Source organism: Xiphophorus hellerii, chromosome 20 (assembly GCF_003331165.1).
Source record: "Xiphophorus hellerii strain 12219 chromosome 20, Xiphophorus_hellerii-4.1, whole genome shotgun sequence".
Classification (NCBI taxonomy): domain Eukaryota; kingdom Metazoa; phylum Chordata; class Actinopteri; order Cyprinodontiformes; family Poeciliidae; genus Xiphophorus; species Xiphophorus hellerii.
The window spans coordinates 32,282,070-32,305,162 of record NC_045691.1 but is presented as its reverse complement, the minus strand read 5'-3'; the positions used below and the strand labels follow the sequence as shown (position 1 = coordinate 32,305,162).

At 37.5% G+C, this 23,093-nt stretch overlaps 2 protein-coding genes across 3 annotated transcripts; one reads left to right on the top strand and one right to left on the bottom strand.

Moving 5' to 3' along the window:
- The first annotated feature begins 5,016 nt into the window (after positions 1–5,016).
- On the top strand, positions 5,017–7,979 carry LOC116711111 (mRNA turnover protein 4 homolog). The gene is made up of 8 exons (XM_032550491.1): positions 5,017–5,098; positions 5,325–5,383; positions 5,475–5,578; positions 6,861–6,942; positions 7,039–7,106; positions 7,196–7,347; positions 7,582–7,658; positions 7,739–7,979. The coding sequence occupies exons 1-8, from the start codon at positions 5,071–5,073 to the stop codon at positions 7,886–7,888; spliced, it is 720 nt and encodes a 239-aa protein (XP_032406382.1). The 5' UTR covers positions 5,017–5,070; the 3' UTR covers positions 7,889–7,979.
- Positions 7,932–12,438, bottom strand: LOC116711110 (aflatoxin B1 aldehyde reductase member 4-like). Of its 2 annotated transcripts, none has more exons than XM_032550489.1 (7): positions 12,031–12,325; positions 10,967–11,154; positions 10,701–10,805; positions 10,059–10,155; positions 9,368–9,467; positions 9,148–9,277; positions 7,932–8,412 (listed from the first exon to the last, which is right to left on the bottom strand). In XM_032550489.1, exons 1-7 carry the CDS (start codon positions 12,323–12,325, stop codon positions 8,251–8,253), a joined length of 1,077 nt encoding a protein of 358 aa, XP_032406380.1. In that variant the 3' UTR covers positions 7,932–8,250. The 2 variants fall into 2 exon arrangements, with proteins under 2 accessions (XP_032406380.1, XP_032406381.1); XM_032550490.1 differs by lacking the exon at positions 7,932–8,412 and adding an exon at positions 8,466–8,585 and having other exon boundaries at positions 12,031–12,438.
- Between the last annotated feature and the right edge of the window lie 10,655 nt (positions 12,439–23,093).

Below are 23,093 nucleotides of genomic sequence, written 5' to 3'. Positions count from 1 at the left end.
AATTAACCTGCCAGTATCAGCCTATAATACTCCCAGTGTTACGCTACAGTGAGCAGAACAACAAAAGGTACAACGTTTCACACAACAAATGCTTGAACTCTTACCTTTAGCATTGATCTGTTCTATGTATATTTATAGATGACATTATTATTAATCAGTTAATATATCATTTGAGAAGCAGTCAAAATAAATGTTCTGTTTTGAATAAAGCACATTTAAAATTTTTGTGTTAATGCTGTTAAAAATATTTTAGTTACAATCCTCATCCTCTTTAGGACAAACTGACAACCATATGCTGCAAATAAATCTCTGGAAATCACCTTGCTGGTGCTACAATACTCTGCCGTTCACGCTCTCTTACCACTGGTTCTTTTCACAGATTAAACTAAAGAAACAAGAACAAATGGTGTCATTGTGAAAGACTATTATATCTTTCAAGAAGCTACTTAAATTTGTAAATTTTCTAAGTCCTCCTTTATGTGTAAACACAACTCTGGTTCATGCTTTGTGCTTTTAGGACCAATTGGTTTCTGAATGATTAATAGCTTAAAGCCAAACGGCTTAGCAAACAGCAAAACATCCCCTTGAAAATGCTCAAGCATTAGAATGAAATAAGTTATGAATGAAAAACATGGATTGTCTGAAGAAAAACACTGAAAGCCTTTTCTTATGCAGAAAGCCTAATGTAATACTGCTTTAAACTGCTTCAAATCATCACAACAAAGTCTGACTCAAAACTTTGATGTACAAACAAACTAGGAGATAAACAGGACACAATACTTCATGGGAAAATCTCTAATTATAAATTTAAAAATATTTCTTTATATTTGCACAAATATTTCTTTATATTTGTAGCATTTGGCATCACCTGACTACTGAAAATAAGCCTTTATTAGCATCTTTCTTAGTACTATTATGTTCTTTAATATAATGCAGCACTGTAAAAAAAACAAATATGTGGAGCACTGTGTGGCTCAGTTGGTGGAGCATCTAAGCTGCACGTCTTCCCCTTCTCTCCACTGTTTTCTGTTCATTTACTGTTCAATAAACGTAACTAGAACCTAAATAATCTTTGAAGAAAAAAAACCCAAAACAAATATGTGAGACAATAAACATCCTTGAATAGAATGATTCAAACTTTAAGCTTAAGGTAAGTGATTGACTTATTCAGATGAACAGACTGACAGGCGTGTCTTAAAACAACTTTGAGCCAAACCTTTCCTGGACGGCTTAGCAACACAGCCAGGTGTTGTGGGATCAAGACGGGGCCAAGAGGTCACATAGCAGTCTGGTCTGACCTAGAGTAGATTGAGGTTGCTGCTGCTGGTGGGTGTTTGGCTGAGTTCAGAAAGCCAGAGTCACCCTGAGTCAGAGCAGTCATTCAGGGCCAAATGAGGACCATGAGAAAAGTGCAGATGTGAGCCAGATTTGGGCCAATGTGTTTTTCTCTGAAGTCCATTCAAATAGGAAAAATGCTTTAATAGGTTTTAATCTAAGACAAAACTGGGGTAAAATGAATAAGCTATAAATCTGACTCTGACAACCACAAAAATCACATAAAACAAAGACCCAATAAAGAAATCCTGGATGACTACTCACTTTCTCTTGTACTCGTCTCTCTCTCGCTTCACCTTAGCCAGCACGTTGTACAGAGCCCTCACTTCTGGGGTGATGGTGTCGATCTGCACCCCGACTCCGTCCGGGTGCGTCCACGTCACCCCGGGGCCGTGCAGGGTCTCGAAACGCTCTCCTTGCCTCCGGATGTGGGTGAAACTCCAAATGGTACCCGGCAGTCTGGACTCGGGACCGTCGGTCTGCACGGCGACCTCCCGGCCGAACGGGTGTCGGCACTGCGGCCGCTGCAGAGCTTGCTGCAGCTGGCTCTCCAGCAGCTTGTTCCTCCGCTCCAACTCGTGGACTTTGGCGAGGAAGCACCGGAAGCGCAGGTTGAGGGTTTTTAGCACATGGATGTTGGAGCCCAGGTCGTTCCGCAGGGCGCTGGTCACCGCGCCGGAGCCGCTGCAGACCGGACCGAGCGGAGGTTCGCAAAAAAACAGGGAACTCATGATGAAAGATAACTAAAAAGTAATAACCTAGCAATGGCTTTCTACTGTTTGACTGCAACAAAATAACCTGTTGTTAGTTATGTCTGCATTTTCCTTCTAATCCCCACTCCCACTGGACGTTATCTCCTCACAATGCAGATGCTGAGAGCACGGAAGATGGGGGGACCATCACTGTCACAGCTGGAAGACTCTAACATGGGCTCCTGCAGCAAACACCAACCCCAAAAAGTCCTTTAGGAGCCACAGAGGGCTTCATCTCCTGACGGAACCGAAGGTTTGACGCAGATCGAAATAATAAGCACCAGCCTCATTCCTCGTCACCCTCATGTTTCTTGTCTCCGTCTTTGTCCAGATCTGCTGATGCTGCCGGCCGACTGAGGAGGAGCCTTCTGTCCTTATCATCCCCCGGTTCACCGCGGCTCTACCCAGTCTCCATGCGGCGCGGAGGGGCAGGATGCAGCGCCGCAGAGCCCGGCCTCTCCATGGATCATGTTGCAAAGTGCTAAACTCGGCACTATCACCTTATCAGCCCCTCCCACATCCCTCCCAAAGCCTCTCACTCTGTCTCCATGACGAGACTCAGCCAAGGCTTATAGCTGGACTTCAATAAGGCCATTTCATTTTGATTTGCTACGCATTTTATGTTCAGAACATGTATTTTAGAAGTAATTCCAAGTTTGATTGCTTCTCATTAAAGAAAAGTAAAACATTAAAAATAATTTTAAATCATATCATCATTCTAAAATTTGCTGTATGGTTATAATAAATGCAATAAATTGTTTTCTACATCCAAAGAAAGCAATTACCCACAAATATATACATATATATATACATATATATATAGTCCCATAATTGCATTAAAAGCAAAATCTGGGATGGAGAAGATAATATTTACCCATCAAAAGTCACCATATATATGAACAAATACTAATATTTGCCATGTCAGTTGCATTAAACACAATTTTATTAATAGTAGGGTAGGTACCAGAATTTCTTTCAATACCATAGTTCCCATAAAACCAACTGTTTTGAATTGGACTGAGCTGCAGTGCATATGAGTGAATTTGGCATCTGATCACAATAATAGGATTCAACGGGATTGCACTGAATTTACATGCATTGTGCAGAACTCGATATTGTATATTAGAATATGAATTAAATCAGTTTATTTGGACTATTAAGTGCTTTGTATCACTATGGTTTTCTTTTGAGAATAAACTATTGATCCCACTTTACAACTCTCTTTGGTTGCATTATTAAATATCCTATGGAAAATATAATAAAAGCATTCAACTTTGACAAAATAATGGAAATGTATATTAAGAAACAATGAGTTTTCAAGGTGATGGCATCAATATTAACATTCAAAATAATATACATTCACAAATGAGACTTTCCCTATCCCTATCGTCTCATTTGTAAATGAACTTCCCTATCATCTCGATATTTGTGAGCAGCTTCCCTGTTCCTGTTGAAGAAGAGTTTCCACACAGGATCACAGTGCCACCATATTGTTTCACCATTTGGATATTGTGGTTAGAGTGATGTTCATAATCTATTAATATTAAATTGATTTGAAGCACATGAGGAATGTGATTTGACTTCATTATACTGAGAGTACAGGTGGATGCAACTGGATTGTGCTGAATTTGAATGAGTTACACTGTACTGGAGTGTGTGTGTGTGTGTGTGTGTGTGTGTGGGCGTGTGTGTGTGTGTGTGTGTGGGGGTGCGTGTGTGTGCGTGTGTGTGGGTGTGTGTGTGTGTGTATTCGCAAAAGTAGAATCCTTCAATTTTTGCTGTGTAGTGCCACTTCACAACTATTTCTGACTCATACTTCACTTCTTAAAATATAATATGAATGTTAGACGTAGATTCATCCAACTTCCATTTTTGTGTTGTCCCCACAATATAACACCACCATTATATCCCACATGTATATAATGGTGGGTGTGTTGCCACAAGATATATATTATGCAAAGAGCTTGTAGACCAAGCTCTTTGCATGTAGACCAAAAAAATAGTCAAAGCTGTAATTGTGCTTAACTTACACTGGCACATTTATTAAGTTTTTTCATTGTCTTCTAATTCTGGACAACTATGCATAACATTTATTGATCTATAATATAATATCCAAATAATGTCCCAAGATCTATTTGTCTAATTTAGAGAGTAAGAAACATTTATTTATCTCACTTAATTTATATGTAAACACACACAGACAATCCACACAAAAGTCCATTAATATTATTCAAAACCTAAATGGAGTGTGATTTTCCAGTTGTTTAATTGTTATGCAATTTTTGATAATTACCAACTCTCCTGTGCATTATACTGTATTTTTTTCCGTTTACCTTACCGTTTCATTTATCTTTCTTTTAAATGCTAATTTGTACAGTGATTTTTACTGGTACTGATTTTTATACTTTTTGAGTGTGGATAATTAGAAAACTGAAAAAAAGCATAGATCTACACAAGTGTTCTTTTAATAAGAAAATTGCATCGGTACTAATTTTTTTCCACACAGCCTTTTTTGTCATAGTCTGAAAATTATTTAATAATAAATAAAAATGTATGTGATTGTAGCTTGTATTAAATAATGCCACAGCACAAACTGACTCCGGCCAATGAATTTGAGTAATTACGTTGTACACATCAAAAGACACCCACAAATAAAAAGTCCCAAAATACAGTTATTTGATAATGAATGTAATATCTTACACTTGCACCCTGATGGTTGTGCCTGTCTTGTATCACACGGACAAAGTAAAACTCTTTAAAGAACAATAAGGGAAAATAACATATATAGTACAAATATTCTAGACTACTTTTTTATTTTAAGTTTGTAAAATTAAAATATAAATTTACTCGTTTAAATACCCTAAAGATGCGTTTTAAAACGTGAAGTTGTGGTATTTTTAGTCAGGCGCCTCATGGGCAGCCTTTCCAAACAGAAACATTTAGGGTCCATTTGCTTCACGTGTTCTCCTGCTGTTCTGCCACCATGCCGAAGTCAAAGAGGGACAAGAAAAGTAAGGAAAACACATTTTACATGAATATATTGTTTAAATAGCTCTAGTCGGTTTGTTTTTTAAACATATTACTGATATGAAAGATTAATTACCACCGAGATTATGCGCCCTGAAGCAGGATAACCTAGCTTCTTAACGTCTTCACACAGCATGGTGGTACTGCAGCTGATACTGATGTAAAATCTGTTTTAAAAACTGATCTATTTATCGTATTTTCCTCCATCAGTCTCATTAACAAAAACTGCCAAGAAGGGTCTGGAATCCAAACAGAAGTTAATCGAGGAGGTTGGTATTTTTTCAAAACTACCAGTGTTATTCTCAGCTATTAGCTTCTCCTCTATGTTAAATAAATCGTCTCTTGGTCCTTTTTCTTTAGCTACGGAAATGTGTGGACACCTATAGAAACCTGTTCATATTCTCTGTGGAAAATATGAGGAATAACAAGTTGAAAGACATCAGGACAGCATGGAAACACAGCAGGTAATAATGACACACATGTAATCGGTTTTTGACGGACTTTATCAATTCAAGCAACGAAGTGTAATATGCTGTATAAAAATCCTCACTCTTATCAGCATTCAAGTTTTTAATCTGGCATTTTAAAGATCTCTTTATTAACATTTCCTCAGAATTTACGTGTTTTATTTTATGGAATTAAGCAGCGTTTCGTCCATTGTTTATCTTTGCCCCAAAATTCACAGTAATATTTTCTTATTTAAGTCAGTTAATTCAAATATTTAGCATTAGACGCTTAGAAATGCCAAAATTTAGCATGTTTTTTTTCACAGTTTTAAAGGTGCTTGAAATTTGGATAAAGTGTTTGGAACTGTTGTGTATAAAAATTCACTGAAGAATTTACTTTGAATTGGTTTTGTTTAGTATGATGTTAAAATAATCTGCTTGCTTGTTGAAACAATGAAAAATATCAGAAATAGCAGTTTGACAGAAAACGAGATGATTAACAAAGAACTTTTAGCTGAAATTAGGACATACAGTTAATTAGCTGGAATGTATTGCATCTACCAGGTCCTCCATTACATTTAAAAAAGAAAAAAAATTATATATATTATATCAAATTTTTATGCTTTTTAAATTAAGCATAAAAATATGTGTTATTATATAAAACATTTTACCTTTTTTTGTTAAAGACACACCCTTCATATGCACCTTCTGGTAACCTGCTGCAGCTTGCATGGTGTTAATCTTAGATTTTTTTGCCCTCCACTATCCTTCTTTATCATTGTTTTAGTGCACAGTCATGGTTGAGTAAAAGGACAGAATAGAAAATATATGAGAAACCAACCAATTACTCAGCCAAACCTGCTTGATTATATAAGAAATGAACAGGAGTTAACTAGGAGTACACACTCAAAGTGGAAAATATGTCATTTAACTTAAATGTGTTTTAGTGGCTTACTTTTGTTTTTGTGATTGTTGGATAAATTTGAATCTGAAACACAAATTTGACTATCACTGACCATCAGCTACTGAATCCTGAAGTTATTTAAAATAACTTAATTCTTAAGTGTGTAGGAGATTATCAGACGTTAGTGGGGCAGGCTTGAGTTGATTTAGCAGGCTGGAACAACCGTAGTCAGCTTATTTATTGAGACCAGTCAGATCCAACATACAGTGATAAAGGTCCAATCGGTAATAATTGTTGCTATTGCCACAGACTTTTTAAAATTTCTTAAAATTTAACCTGACAGCTAACAATATAGTTACTTGTAAAATATGTTCATTCTTGGTTTATGTGTCACAGATTCTTCTTTGGCAAAAATAAAGTGATGATTGTTGCTTTGGGAAAAGGACAAACAGATGAATACAAAGATAATTTGCACAAGGTAAGAATGAATGGCTTTACAAACATATCCAACTATTATTGCAATATTATTTTGACTTCTGAAGAGAATTAAACCTATTGTGATTGCCATGTTTAGGTCAGCAAGTATTTGCGTGGAGAGGTGGGAGTACTTTTCACTAACAAAACAAAGGATGAAGTACAAGAGTAAGTATGAGTCTCCTGAAGTCTACATTGTTCCAGTTCTTCTCTACAATCTGCTCATAGGATGGCTGCACGTTGGGCTTTGCTTGCAGATATTTTAACCATTTCAAAGAGACGGACTACGCTCGTGGAGGCAACCAGGCACAGATGGATGTAACGCTGGAAGAAGGTCCTCTTGAACAGTTTCCTCACTCAATGGAGCCTCAACTGAGGCAGCTGGGACTTCCCACTGCTTTAAAGAAAGGTGAGAATATGAACAGCAGGGTAAACTTGGGGCAAAAGGCGGGGCAAGTTGCAATAAAAATTCTTTACATTTTTACAAGATGTGCCAATAACAGGGAAGACCTTATAGGTTGGCTAATTTGGTTTTAATAGTACATTTGTGTTGTTGCGACCGCGGCACATTCATTCAAAGAGTTTATCTGAAAATAGTACTTTCATTGAAATATTTAATGCCAGTTTTCAATCTTTTTCACAGGAGTGGTAACGCTGCTCAAAGCCTACGATGTCTGTAAAGAAGGGGACGTTCTGACTCCTGAACAAGCTCGGCTTCTGGTGAGGTTTTTGACTACAGGTGAATCTGAAACTTTTTCTTTTTTCACAACCTAAAACGGTTTTATCTTTTGTGTTCACAGAAACTGTTTGCCATTGAGATGGCAGAATTTAAAGTGCAGATCAAATGTATGTGGAACTCGGAGACAGGCGAGTTTGAGAGTTTGGCTGGTGAGGAAGAGCCTCTGGAGGAAAAGGATGATGATGATGATGATGATGATGATGCAGAATAAAACTTCTGCAAAGACAGCTAACATTTAAAAGCAGATGGACTTATTTGGAAGCTTGTCACACTTTTATTATAAAATTACTTCAAAACAGGAACTTGCAGTATGCTGAATTTAATATTTGTACAGAGTTGTTCAGTAAACACTGGACTGGTATCAAATCTTGCCATTTTGTGAAAATGCTTTTTACATTTATACAGCAAAGTGCTTTTACATCAACAGATTTGTAGCTGATTAGGTTAAAACACATGAACGTAAACTGATCTGTAGATTATTAAACCAGAATTTTACAAAATGGTTTTAATTAGTTTTCAATAAAAAAAAATCCTATTTTATTGGTATAGGCAAGCTATTTGGTGCAAGTCTCTTCATCTGAAGTAGTTGGGACACTCATGGGCTACAAGGTCCCAGGCCTCCTTGAAGGCTTGGACCACTCTCTGATCCAGAGGACCTTCTTCAGCTGCAGCCAGGTTCTGCTGAAGTTGCTCCATGTTTGACATTCCAATGATGACTCCGTCTCCAAGATCACCCTGGATACAGTGTTCAGAGAGAGCAGTCAGTATAGTTTGTGTTTGTAGCAAAACAAGGCTGCATACAGTCACGTCAAGGGTTGTAACTTTGAGAATCGGCAGAGATATTTTAGACAACTTTGTAAGTATAAACACCAGTTCACTGTGAATCTTGCCAAGCATTTCTACAGAACCTGCAAAAAAACAGAACGAAAGAGGCAGACTGAAAGTTGGACAGACTGTTGGGAGGTGAATTGATTAATAAAACAATCAATGGATAAATGGACACTACTTTTAGAGAATGCTATAGAGAATAACATTTGAAAATACAAATCTTTCCATTATTATCTAAAAATTACTTCATACAGGCTGCATTGGACTCTGGTTTAAGGGGCAGATGTACAACAGTGACATCTAGTGGTAGATTTCAAACAGCCTGAAAGCTTTTGCCTCAAAATCTTGTAGCAGTGAAGACATACAGTACAGTGGTCTGTTAAAGTGCAACGGATCAGACCTGGAGCTTAGGTTTCCTTTTCTCCTGCCATTTCTTACAGTAAAGACATGATCGCTGGAGAATCTCAGCTGACTGAAATAATTTTTAAAGCATAATTATATATTTATAGATGTCAAGTTTAAAAACTGGAGCTTATGGAATACAAAATGCATACACCATTGTGTTTACCCATCCTTTATGATAAAATAAAAACCATAATCCAGAAACTTATGTTGTAGCTTGTATTCAACCTTGATATGTACCTTGAGTTGGGAGTGGTGGTACATCCAGCGCATTGCAGCAGAAGTCATGGTGGGTTTCTCAGAGCCATACGCGCTCTCTAATGCCTTCAGAACCAACTCTATAGCCTGGAAATGACTCGGCTTCCAGTATCTTAAACACAGAGTGGCAACTGTTATGGATGCAGATAACCACGGTTACCATTAACATGCAATAGCAGGACATAAGTTGCTGGTCTATCACCTGTCTCTGTATGCTGCAGCCCAGTTGTTGCCAAAGAATCGGCCAGCAGGCTGAGAGCCGTCTTTGTCCTCATAGTGGTACTTCCCTGTGAGGAGACCGCCTGAAAACGAGGAGCCACATCAGCACTCAGATACGTCCAGATGACAAAAAAATACAGAAAATGTCCTATATAATAAGTAAATTCCAAGATGCTTACAATTTACTTCTGTACAGAACTTAAGTAAATCTATAAATATGCCAAACTGAAATGTCACTGCTTTTAATCCAAAAAATATGTACATGAAATTATTAGGTAATTCAAAAGTTGGATAAATTACCCTGAAACAGAAGTTAAAAACATTGAAACACCTGTTTTCTTTTTGCAAACAAAATAATTTAATAAACTGTTTAGTGCGCGATACCTCAATCTAGAGTTAACATATTTAAATGTTCAAGATTTTTAATGTTGCTCAAAGTTAGTCCAGAACCCCAAAATCTTTTCAGTTTCATAATTTGTGGAAATTCAGTGCAATATAAATGTTTTATATTCAATTGTTAAGAGTGTAATAACTTATTTTTTTAAATCTAGAAATTGGAGTCTGGAAAAGTAGTTTTTAAACATTATACCTGCAGGAATTCTTTGAATAAGAGGGAAAATGTTTACTTTTTACATTATTCAACTACTAACAGGATTAATCACAGAAGAAAGTACCTGCGAGAGGATTGTATGCATAAAACTTCATTCCATAGTATCTCAGGCATGGTAGCAGTTCTGTCTCCACCTGTCTTGTTGTAGCGTTGTACATTCCCTGAGAAGTTGGGAGTTTTAGTAACAAAACAAGCAGGTGAAATGCTAAACTGGAAAAGGTTTCACTACTTCCAGATTTAAACAAGAATTTGGAATGACTACACTCTGTGTTTTATTGGCTTTTCGTGTGATAGTATTTAGTACATAGTTGTTAAATAGAAGGACAATTTTTTAACAAAAATCCTAAGAATTTAGCTTGTCTTGGTTCAGCTCACTTTATGAAATCCTAAAATAAAATCCAGATCAAGGAACTACCTTACCACTATGAAAGTTCCTTTTGATTTTTCATTTATTTCCAGTCTTTAACAGACCACATCTTCAGTTTTCTGTTCCTAACATTCAGCAAATTTGAGAAACATGACACATATTTGTGATTAGGGATAATTTTGGTGAAATATTGATATTCAAATCTTTCCTTACTTACAGATTCCTTAATTACTTGCTCAAAACCTACTTTGTTTTAAGGCTGTCAGGAATAAACATGGAAAAATACCTGGTTACGCCCTGGCATAATCAGATAAAAATACTTTATTAGTGAAATAATACCTGATAAACAGTGGGAACAATCCAGCTGTGGTGTTTGCAGATGCATGCAATTTCAGCAACTTCCCAAGACGCGTAGTTTGACAGTCCAAGCTCTTTGAATTTACCCTGTAGGTGATAACTTTTACATTAAATCACACTTTAATGTTCTCTAAAATATAAGAAAACAGCATCTAAAGTTTAGAGAAGCAGCTTATTAAATGTTGTATTTGCACACCAAGCTATTACATAATTTTCAACTAAACACTGAAGTTACCAAGTAAGCTCACCTCTTTGTGGAGCTCATTGCAAGCCCTGAGAGTTTCCACGACGGGGTTTTGGTGATCAGGAGCATGAAGGTAAAAGAGGTCCACGCAGTCAGTCTTCAGTCTCTTCAGGGAGGTTTCAAGCTGTGAGCGGACGCTCTCCGGCTTCAGGGTTTTCCCATCCCACGGGTTTGCCTTGGTTGCTATGCTTACTGTGGGGAAATGAAATCATTTCTAGACTGAACTCTTATGTTATTTAATTATCTCAACACACTTCCGACAACATAAGCTAGCTTGCTATGTTAGTTATTAACCAAGATTGGTGCCAACATGCTTCATTAGTTTGATCCTTTTGACACAATGGGATTTACTGTTACTCCACTGTCATGGAGACCTTGACAGTCTCTCTTCACAGATAATTGAATTTGTCTCTGAGGTTTGTGGTGATTCGATGAATGGTTAATGTTGGGTGCAATTAAGCAGTAACAAACATTCCTGTAAACACCTTTCGATACAAAGGGATAATGGTATCCCATTTTTTCTTTAAAAGTAACCCTGAGTGACAAAAGAGGAGGAATTTTAAGCATCCTAACCTTTAAAGCAAAAAATTCAGCTATTCTATTTCAGTCAGAATAACTGAGAGGCACCAGCTGCCATGTACTTATTAACCTCTTTGTTTGGCTAACCTAAATAAATTACAAAACCGTGTCAACTTAGTGAACTTAAGAAAACTTTAAACTGCACAGACTGAACAAGGCTAGAGGTTAAACAATGAACTCCGACCTTAGGGTCATCTAAGTGAGCACTTTTCATAGAAAATGTTGCTGCCATCTAGTGGTCAAAGGTAAAAACTGCGATTTCTTTTCTGCAAACGTAAAAAACAAACAAAAAAACAATTAAGTGTTTCAAGACTTCTACACAACACCTTTTAACTGAATGAGTGCTTCACAAAATCCAGCATGCTGTATTCGTCGAACAGTACTGGGAAAACTTATGAACCAACAACTTATTTTCTCACTCCAGGAGGAACTCTCTAGTTTCATTACTTAAAAACTCAGTTTGAGCAGGTATGGATGTTTTCAATCTACCTGTTTTGGGAAGGTTCATGCCACCTATGATGGCCTCCGACTTCCCATCCACGTACATGAAGGCTGTGTCCACCTGCTTGTGCCCCCTGTCCAGGAAAGCCTTCACCATCTCCCGGCTCTGCTCGGCGTCCGCTCGTCCCCCGAACGCCATGGTTCCCAATAAAGTAACTGGCCGTTTAACTGGGGACGAAGACATGTTTCTGCAGAATGCAAGCCGAGGCAAGTGTACGAGGACGGTTTTTATGTTATTGGTGTGTCTGACTGTGCAGAGTCCGCCTCTTATTATCCACACCATACTACAGGACAGCAGCTAGCGTGTGACTAAGGGCAAAGGTTGGGTAAAAAGGGAGCGTCTTAAAGTTACGTAGTCGGTACAAAACGCAAAATATTCCGTGTCAGATTTTACCGCCTGGCTACATCAAGGTTGCTCCTAAAGCGGAGCAAGGTTCATTTTATGACCACTTCCTGTGGTACAGACTCAGGTAAATATTTGTTCGGCTCTCCCTTTTTATCTGTGGTGGTAGCAGCGTTTAGATGTAGTTTATATTTTTGAACACAGGGCGGCAGCAAATCATCATCCAAACAAGACCTCTCTTTAATCACTATAAAATAAATATTCTAAAAAATGAAACAAAATTCTAACTTTAATTCGGAGATATACATGAAACAATCCTGGCATGATGTTTATTACAATACATTACCTAATTCATACATACATACAGCTCAAATATGGCAGCTCTGATAAATAAAGAAATATGATTTATAGATAATGAAAACAATTATCTATAATTTTCTCAGAGTCTGAATATTGTAGAATACATTTATAAAAATTTAGATGTAAATGTTAGATCATCAATGCGCCATGGCTGCATGTATCCGTGATGCTTTTGCACCTTTTCATACAACATGTTTTCTTTCAACTAAACTTTCCATTAACATGCCTGAATATAGCACTCAGTGTCTGGTCAGCCTCTGTAGCATTGACCTTTTGTGGGCTATCCTTTTGGTGGGATGTGTCAATGACTTTCTGCTGAACATGTGTGAAGTCAGTAGTCATATCCATGCTTGGGATTTTCAATCTGATACTGATTTATTTAGATGTGCTGTGTCCTGAAATAATTAGCCTTTTATTTGGAAGTTTGAGCCACATGGGTAATGTGCGAGTCATATCTTACTTGTCTATTTAAATTTTAGGCATTCAATTCTTGTTTGGCGACAAGTAGACCCTGATTCTTGTCTGGCAGAAGTACTTCCAGAAATGAAAATAAACAAGTCCACCTGATTGTCATTAGTCTAGTTCAACTACTGAAGCACATGTCTGAGATGAGCTGATATGTCTGGAAGCTAATTAAAACAGCATGCTGTGGTAAAGCACAGCATGCTGATTTAATGCTGCTCTGACCCTGGACTCTTCCGGGTCATGAACACATATGAGGGCAATGCAGACTTTGTTTGGAGAACAGCGGTGCTCAGATAGGACTCCTGAACCTTTGGCTGCTCCATCAGCTGTTTTACCCCGCAGAGCTACCGCTTCAGACGATTCCCTGCTGCAGCCGCGTTGGGGTAATCCTGCGTTGGGGTAATAGCGGCAGTATCCCACCCAACCTGCTCGCCTTTATTTCAGAGGTTGTGCCAGTGCGCACAACATCCTTGGTTAGTTTTACGCGTACAATGTACGACCAAATTAGTTCTTTTTAAAAGAAGTAAACTAACTTTCCCGATGAGCAGGAGATATATAGTACATATGTTTTAAAATGAAGCAAAATCATACGGTAATAACTTCGAATTTTGCTTCCAATTACATCCTTAGTTTCCCACATGCGCGCTTCACCGGTGGCTTTCAGAAAGTTGGAATAAAATGTGGTTCTCACCGCCCTCTCCCAACAAGCCCACCGCACCTCAGCCATCATTACCAACTCAATGGGTGGAAAGCGCACAACCAGCCTGTGGGAGGTTTTGTTCCTCATTTCCACATCTGCAGAGACGAGTCGTTGGCTCGAGCTGCAGCTTTTCAGTCTGTGCCAAACACCGGTTGCGAGAAGGAGAAGGACACACTTTGATGACTCATGGATTTCCTGCACGGACGAATATTTACGCATCGTTGAAGTTTCTCTAACTGGATATTTTCATGCATTAATGGTGCTCTTTTGGGTCATTTGAAGACGATGAAATATGTTTTTGAGTGAGACGTGAATTGTTTTTACATTTTAAGCTAAAAAGAAACCAATGAAGAAGAAAATGGACATCTTCATTTTTTCTTTTTATTTAATATTTATTAAAGAGGCTCATTCACTCAGTTACACCATTGTAAGCAATCTCCAACCTCATATGTAAGTAAATGGTGGTTTTATTTACATAACACGATGTTTTATTTGTATTAAGTTAAGCTGATTAACTAATTGCTCAAAGTATTTTTGAGTTTGGAGGATATGTTCACCTGCTTGTTACAAAACCGCAATAAAAGGTCCTTGTCTGTTCTAGTAACTGGATTTATGTCCAGAAACTATTTGTCAGAAAGCAAGTTTTTTTTTTTCTTTTGCTTGTCTTAAAAATACTAAATTCTAAATTGAAATTCAAGCCTTTTTAATTTGGTCATAAATGAATGGTCATAAATTTGATTTGGTTTGATTTTATTTGTAAATATACTGAGGCATAAAATTACATAAAACATAATATAAAATATAAAAGAGAAATTAGCCCATTTGAACATATTCAGACAAATTACCTGTCAGCGTTTCACCTCGTGATGTCACTGGCCATAAATGGTGAGAATCGGACCCCCACACCATAAGAAATGCGGAAAGAAAAACAATACTTACCTTTCTGAGAGGTGAACAGAAGAAACAGCGCCTCCTATAGTCATTATACAGAATTACTAGCTTGTCACAGAAAAATATTTAATAACATTTTTGTTGAACATCGCTATAGTGGCACAGACTACAGTTTATTATTTTAAACATGAAAAGAAAATTAAGACAAATATATTTCTGCAGATTTTCTTTCTTATCGAAAAAAAAAATTCAGTTTACAAAATTGCATTGTAACCAAAAATCAAATAATGAAACTAACATTTAAGTTCTTTGGAGCTCTCTCATCTACCAACCTGTTCTATTTGTATACATTTCCTCTTTAATATTTATGACTTACAGAAGGGCTGTCAAACTCCAGTCCTCAGGGTCCACTGTCCTGCTGTTTTTAGATGTGCCACAAAACACTGGAATGAAATGGTTTAATTACCTCCCCCTTGTGTAGATAAGTTCTCCAGAGCCTTGCTAATGACCTAATTATTCTATTCAGGTGATGCAGCACCTGATGGTGCAGCAGAGGCACATCTAAAAGTTGCAGGGCAGTGGCCCTCCAGGACTGGAGTTTGACAGCTGTGACTTACAGTTTTCACATCACGATCTTCATGCAATCTAAAACTATCAGAATCAGTTTATTTTTAAGACCGTCAAATAAAGACAGTCTGCTGTAAGAGGTAGTTTCAACCACACAGTAATAAATAAGTGCTTCAGTTATGGCAGAACAATAACATTTTTCATTATCCTATTATATGTGCAGCTGGAGGTGATGGTGATTATGTTGCCTTTGAGATGAACAGCTGGTTGCTATCTCTGGATTCCTGCTGATCTCCAAACATGCCAATCCTTCTAGCTTCTTGTAGAGCTTTTATTTTATATAAAAAGAAAGTTTTAAGGATCACATTGCAGTTTTTTATGACTGAACTACCCTTACAGTTGATCCAGACAGTCTTTGTGTTAGAAAAATGCAACATCAAACTAGAGGGCTCACCGGAAGGAGAATATGTTACCTAATTTCTCTGTCTGATGATGATATTCGGCCTCATAACTGCAAGTAAAAACATTTAGGCTACAAAAATGTATTACATTAATCAATGCAACAGATTAATGTAAAGTGATGCATAATAGTGAAACGAAAAGTTAAGAAGATAAAGTTGCAGTAAAACAAACTTAAATCGATAAAAAATAAAACAAAATTGTGGTGTTTAAATCATATTCAGCTCTATTGAAATGTGTATTGCTGCTATTACAGCTGCAACATGTTAGAGGAAATTCTTTACTAGCTTTGCTTAACTTAGCTGCTGAAGAGTTTGCCCATTCTTCCTTCTTCAGTCAAATTAGATGAAACGCATCTCTGAAGATCAATTTTTATTTTGTGACACAACTGGATTTATGTCAGATCTTTGACTGGGAAATTTGAAGACAAGAATATGTACTGATCTAACTCATCCACTGTTGGCCTGAATATATTTTCTGTTGCTTTTCAAAACCAGTCTCAAAAGCCATTGTTACATTGTTGCTTTGCCTCTACTACTTAATAAAAATTTCTCATTTGCTTAGTTTCATCCATCTTTGTATTAATTTTAACAGCTTCCCTGCTCCTGTGGAAAAAAGCTTCTTCTCAGGATGTTGTTGACACTTCCACCATATTTCATGTCTGAAAGGGTGTTTTCAGATACCAGACACTTTATTTTGCATCCACAAGTTAAATTTTAGTCCCCCCCTTATTAGAATACCTTCTTCAATAGGGGTTGAATATAAAAGCAAGTCACACTGCTTAGATTTATTAGTAAAAATAAAAGAGAATTTATTTCCACTTCACAATTATGCACTCTGTGTTTTATTACATAAAATCCAATTACAGTTGTAGGGAAAATCTCTGGGCTTTGCTATTCAAAGACCTTCCGAATAAGGAATTCCCCTTAAGCCTTCAAAAGAATTCCAAGAGATCCGACTGAACACAGGTAATGACTTCCCAGGCATCACTCTATCAACAATTGGAAAAATGCCTGACAAGAGCCTTGCCCGTCTATCTTTTCTCACAACCCTTCCTGAAGCGTTCATAAATTTACTCTCGCTGATGTCTGTACATCTATGGAAACACAACAGGGCCATCTTGACATGTTAAGCATTTTCTCTGCTGTTTTTCATTCCAGGCCTAACGTGTGCATGGAGAGGGAGGTGACGCTGGTTGCCCAGAGGCAGCCGTGTGTGCAGGCCTTCACACGAATGGTTAAAGTGTGGAAGCAAGGCTGTGCGGGGCAGCTGTGGTGCATGGGATACGAGCGGAGGTGAGTAATGTAGCTCATTTGCAGTGTTTCTCTTCCTCCCTCTCATCACTCAAATGCTTTTAGTCTGCTTTAAATACTCCCATCATCTCCTGCAGGGGATGTCGTGAATTACTGACAGAGCCCTGGCAGGAGAAAAACATTTATTCACGAACTTTGCATGGTCACGTGATTCATGCTACTAGAATATTTTATCCAGGAGATCTTGGTGTTTAATCCGAAACAGGATGACATGTGGCTTCCTGATTTCCTTCTTCCGCTTTGAATGCTACCTCTTCAGAGGCTCTACCTGCTACTTAATTCTCCTGTCTTTGCAGCTTGCATTCCTTTAAGTATGAGCATTTCCTTCTGAGGTTTAGGTGTGTTCCCCGTGATCCATTTCTCAGCATTATTTACCTCTTCCCAAAGTCAAAAGCTCCTTTGATGGCAGCCAAGGCAACAATTATGCGCTGTAAACTAAATGTGTAATGTGAGCAAAGCAATGAGAGGGTCGCCAAAGTACAGGGACAGCCTCCGTCTATCACTACCTTAACATTAAAAGCCTGGGAAATCTTGGTTTACTTCACACGTGTGCTTCAAAGATCCGGTTTTCTATTGAGATATCACAGAACATTGTGGATTATGATTAAAACTGACAATCTGTGGAAAAAATTTCACTCATAAAAACATAAAACATAGTACACAAACAATCAAAAGCAGGGGAAAATATGTATTAAGCATATAATTTTTCTCAGTAAATATATAGATTTGACTGGCATTCAATTAGAAATCATTGCTATAATTGTGCATTTCTGAATTCATATGTTATGTTTCTATTATGTTAAGTGAGTCTAACTGTTTTTATAATGTTTTTTATGATTTGGATCCCAGGAAGAGTTGTCATTGTTACTGCAATGGTTAATGGGCATCCAAATAAACAAACAAACAAACCTCAAATAATTCACAAGTATTATTTGTGAATTATTTGAAATCTACGGATTAAGAAATCCGTAGATTTCTTAATCTACGGACATAAGAAATAAGTCCGTAGACTTGGGTAATGTGTAATAAAATGAAATGATGCAAGGGTTTAGACATGCTTGTTAAAATCTATGATCTTGGCCCTTGGACAATACTACTGACTATTTTTGTCTAATCTTTAAAAGAACATCTGGTTACGGCCATTTTATGGTAAAATTATATATTTCCCACTTCCGGATTACAGTTTAGAAGTTTAGAAATGTGGGGAGCCAAGTATGTTTTGTAAGTATAAGGTTGTGAAGGTTTTGAGATGTGTGCTTCTACCCATCAAAACATTTTTTACTTAACCCTTATTTTACCAGAATAAAAACCCAGTGAGGGGGTGCTGAGGTGGCGCAGGGGTTTAAGCACAACCCACATATGGAGGCCTTAGTCCTTGACGGGGCTGTCGCAAGTTTGGTTCCCGGCCTGGCGACCCTTGCTGCTTGCTTCCTTCCCCCTTCTCTAATTACCCACTTTCCTGTCAATGTACTGTCAAATAAATGCCACTAGAATTTATTAAACTTACAAAAAAAAAACCCAAAATCTGTGAGATTAAAATACTTATTTTCAAGAAAGTCCTGACCAAGAAGCAACAACAAATACAAAACAGAAAAATAAAGCAAGCTCCTAATATTCTACCTTGGTGATGAGAAATCTGTTCATGGTTTAGTTAGGACCATGAACTGCTGGTTCTGCGGGTTTAGTTAGGACTAAACCAGCAGATTTACATTGATGGAGGAGGACATGATTGTTTTCTGAATACTAACTTCAGATGGTTTCTGGGCTTTCTATGCCTTTTTTTATTAAGTCAGTTTCTTTATTTCATGTGTCTTTCACCTAATTACACATAATTATAGCCTAATTTCCTTTTTGTTGTAGGTGTAAATTGCTTGATTGCTACTGACATATGGTGTGAACTTCATGTTAGTAGCCCCATAAGAAATGTGCTTACTGACAAAAGTTTAGCATTTTCAGTATCAGTATTTTTACCAGCATTTTTTTGTTGCACATTTTTATAAATATTTCTCATGTTTACAGGACGGCGTATTACACAGCCTATAGGCAGGTTTACAAACAGGATTACCAAACGGTACACAAATGCTGTCCTGGATGGTCTCAGCTTAACGGGGAGGCAGGCTGTCTCTATCGTAAGTATCAACACCTAATACTTCTGCCTTTCATTTCTAAATGATTTAACAATTCATTATCTCAACATTAATAGAGATCTTTTGAGCAAAAAATGTCTACCAAAGGTCAAACAGAGTCACTTTGCCCATGCAGACTGCAGAGATGTTAACAGTTAGTGGCACAGACGTCTTGAGTTGTAGCACTACACCTCATTTCACATGCTGGAATGAAATATCTAATTGTTGACAGAGTTCAGGTGTTGACATTTGTTCACAGATTGGATTAGTCTTGTGGGATCTAGTTCTCTATTAATAAAGAAGGAAAAATAGCTCAATCCTGTCAGCACACCTTCAGTTTATGATGGAAAAAGCTGGATTTACAAGTGTAATCACTACTTAATCAAATGAGCAATTAACTCGTCAGTAAAGTTACTTATGCTTAGGGGTCACATAGGAGGATAATAAGCAACAACTCAAGTTATCCTGTTTTTCCACCAAACAAATAAAAGTCCAGGTAATGCCAATTACCATCCATTTAAATTGTCTACCCTTAAAGAAATAAAATCAATGTTCAAAAATCAGAATAGTTTTCTAACCTTTTAGATTTAGAGCTCACTTCAATAATTGTTTTTTTCAATAAAAATACAGATAAGTTAGTCATTCAGTGTAACAGTTTAGTCAGTCAGCTCAGTCAATGTACACATTAGTTGTCGATTTTGAAAATGTTAATGAACAAACAGTTTGTGGAATGAACGAATTGAACGGATTGGAGGCCCCTCTTTTTTAAATACACTTATCAGTTGTCCAAGCAAAGCATACAGCAACATCAACATGGCGTCTCTCTGCAAAATCCCGGGCTTCAGTCCGAGTCACAAAATGGTGATGACACCTTCCTCTTTCTGGAACTGCGCTGGCTCACTCAGATATCGGCCTCACAAAAAAACCCAACTTGACCATGCAGGTATGTGGGAGTCAGTAAGACCCTGCAATTACTTCTTTCTCAGTGTAAACTGCATTAGCAGTTAATGAACCATAAACGCCCACAAATAAAGAACTTAACAATAGCAGAAATGGTTAAAACATTACTTCACCATAAAACAGTTTCATTACACATAGCTACTTACAGAGCTACACATCATACTGTTTGTTTTTTGTTTTTCCCCCCCAGTTCAACTTAAACTGAGCAACGTTAGCTCTGGCTAGGCAGCCATTCACCTTAAGTAAGTAGCTGAAATAAAACAACAGATTCACAAGAGACATCCCAGAACAGAACGCACATTGTCCAGTTCAGCATAAACTGATTTTTTTTCATAGCACTTATGACGAGTAATTCCAATAAAGAAAACTTTTCTACTTCTGCTGAAATGTGCTGCTTCTACGTTATCTGCCATTTCTTTTTTCCTTCTTTCTGCCCTACGTTTCTTCTCTGACAGATACGGGAGACTTTTAGCTCTAGTGCCCCCTACAAGACATTTAATGAACTAGCAAAATTACGTAAAACTTACAAACATCAGTTTGTAAGTTTATGGGGGTTATACAAGTATGGTGTTTTTGTTTTTCAGCTGTAGTTTTACTGTATCTTTCATAGCCTATGTTAAAGTGTTAAATGGTTGTATATGACTGTTTAATAGGCAAGTGGAACAAAAACAGTTGAAGCTTGTATTGAAGCTGAATTTATATGATGAGATAAAGAATAAACTTAAATCAATCTTACTTTGTTGAAGGTTCTAGTAGTTTAAATAGGGATCTCAGTTAATTTCAGCCAATTTTAAAGTATTCCAATGAATTCACAACTAACTTTTATATTGGGGTAAATCATAAATACAAAAATGCAAACTGGTTGTACGGATACATAAAATATTTGGGAAATATAACACAATTGTGGAATTATATGAGTCCTTTTTATCCATACTTGCAGTGATACTTAAATACTTAAATTTCAGACTGTGCTGAAATCCTGATTGCAGCTCTGGGAATTATTTCTGGTGGTCACACTTCAGCTTCCAGCAGCTCCTCTCCTTATGTACAAGCTTTGTTTCACACTGCTGAAACATAGAAGGCTCTTTTGATGGGACTTTATAACCAGTGATCCAGATCGGACAGCCCGCATACCATGAACCGACTCTTGGCAAAGCTTTCCTGTAAACAATTTGTCCCTTGGCTTTTAGGCATACAGGAAACTTCTCATGTTTGATCTTGAGTCTGCAACTGACTTATGGTTTATTACTAGCCTTACACTCCCCGAACAGGCAAGTCACTCATTGGGGTATCTCTCTAAGGGAAGGTTAATGGGCTTGGAAGTTGGAAAAAATTCTCCTGGATTTTTCTGTCATCATACATCCTATTATTCTCTCTATCAATGAGCTCTTTGTTTCTGAGGAGAAAGTTATGGTATTAAATTATACAGTGAAGCAACTGCTTGGTCTCCAAAGAGTCTGGTTTGTTTTAAAACACTCTAATAGAAATGCCTTAAAGAGGCATTCCTCCCTGATGCTCATTGCCTATACTTAAACTAGACAATGCCTGCTCTCTTCAGTGTGAGGCATGGCTTTTATCTCAGTAACCAAAGATGGTGGCAGCACTTTCAGATAGGATGAACTAATCACCCTTTTCTCTGAGCCATTGAACCTGGATGAAAGGAGGCTCACACCACAGGCCTCCCACTCCTGCACACTTTGCTACGTGCTATCCGTACTGTTCCTCAGTCAGCACAATGCAATCAGTGTGGCTGTTTTTCAGCAGGACCTCCAGGATCCAAAAGGAGGAAAATCCATTTCGCAAAATGTACAGCTTTAGCAAATCCTCTGTAAACTCCCAAATGGGAGGAATGGGATGCTTTTTGTTGACACAGTGATTAAAAGTCTGGTACTTTAAGAGCTTTTTTGTTTTCTCTGTTGCCTTTCATTGATTTATGTATGTGGGTGTGTGTTACCAAAATAATAAGGTTAAGGTAATTAAGATGATGAGGACTGCTTATTTAGGGAGAAATAGAGGTGTAATCATCAACCCTGTCAGGTCACTTTTTTCTTATATTTAATGACATTACACTCACAAAGGTTAATGAATGTTTTTGAATTTTTGTGTGATAAACCAACATGAAGTGATGCATTATTGTGAAGTGAAAGTAATTCATAGTTTGCACATCTACAGATGTCAGTACATCTATTCTTCTTTGAAAAACATTTCTCTGTCCATCAGATTGGAACATCTATGAAGATTAACTTTTAATTAAAGAGAACCATCCTCACAACATCATCCACCTCTTACTCTTTGGATTGTGCGTTCATGGTGACATGTAGTTTTCTGTATCAGTATCTCATCTGATCAGAGCACCATCTTCCACATGTTTGTCTGCTCTATATGACGTATGACGAAGTGGAACCAAAACTTGTCATGCCTTTTTAAAAATTAATGCTTTTCTTTTTGCTACTCAACAGTATTTTTGGGGTACCAGCAAAACGGTTTTATATCAGGAGATTCTCCCACCTGAGCTGTGGATCGCAGCAGCTCCTCCAGAGTTACTGTGGGCCTCTTGGCTACTTCTGTATTTAATGGTCTCCTTGCCCAGCCTACCGGTTTAAGTGAACAGTTGATCTCCAGAAAGCCTCTGAAGCCTTCATAGCACAGATTTGCAGGAAGGTTAAAGCGTGTACAGATGGACTCCATTTACTATTTATTTGACTTTTAAAGCCAATTGCTGCCACCCGATTTTGTTAAGTGGTGTTGAAGTAAAGAGGGGTAAATAGAAATGTGCACCATATTTATCAGAATTTCATGTGGAAAAATCCTACGTGTGTAATTTTCCTATCAGTTCATAAATCTTTTCTGGCCAGTCACATAAAATC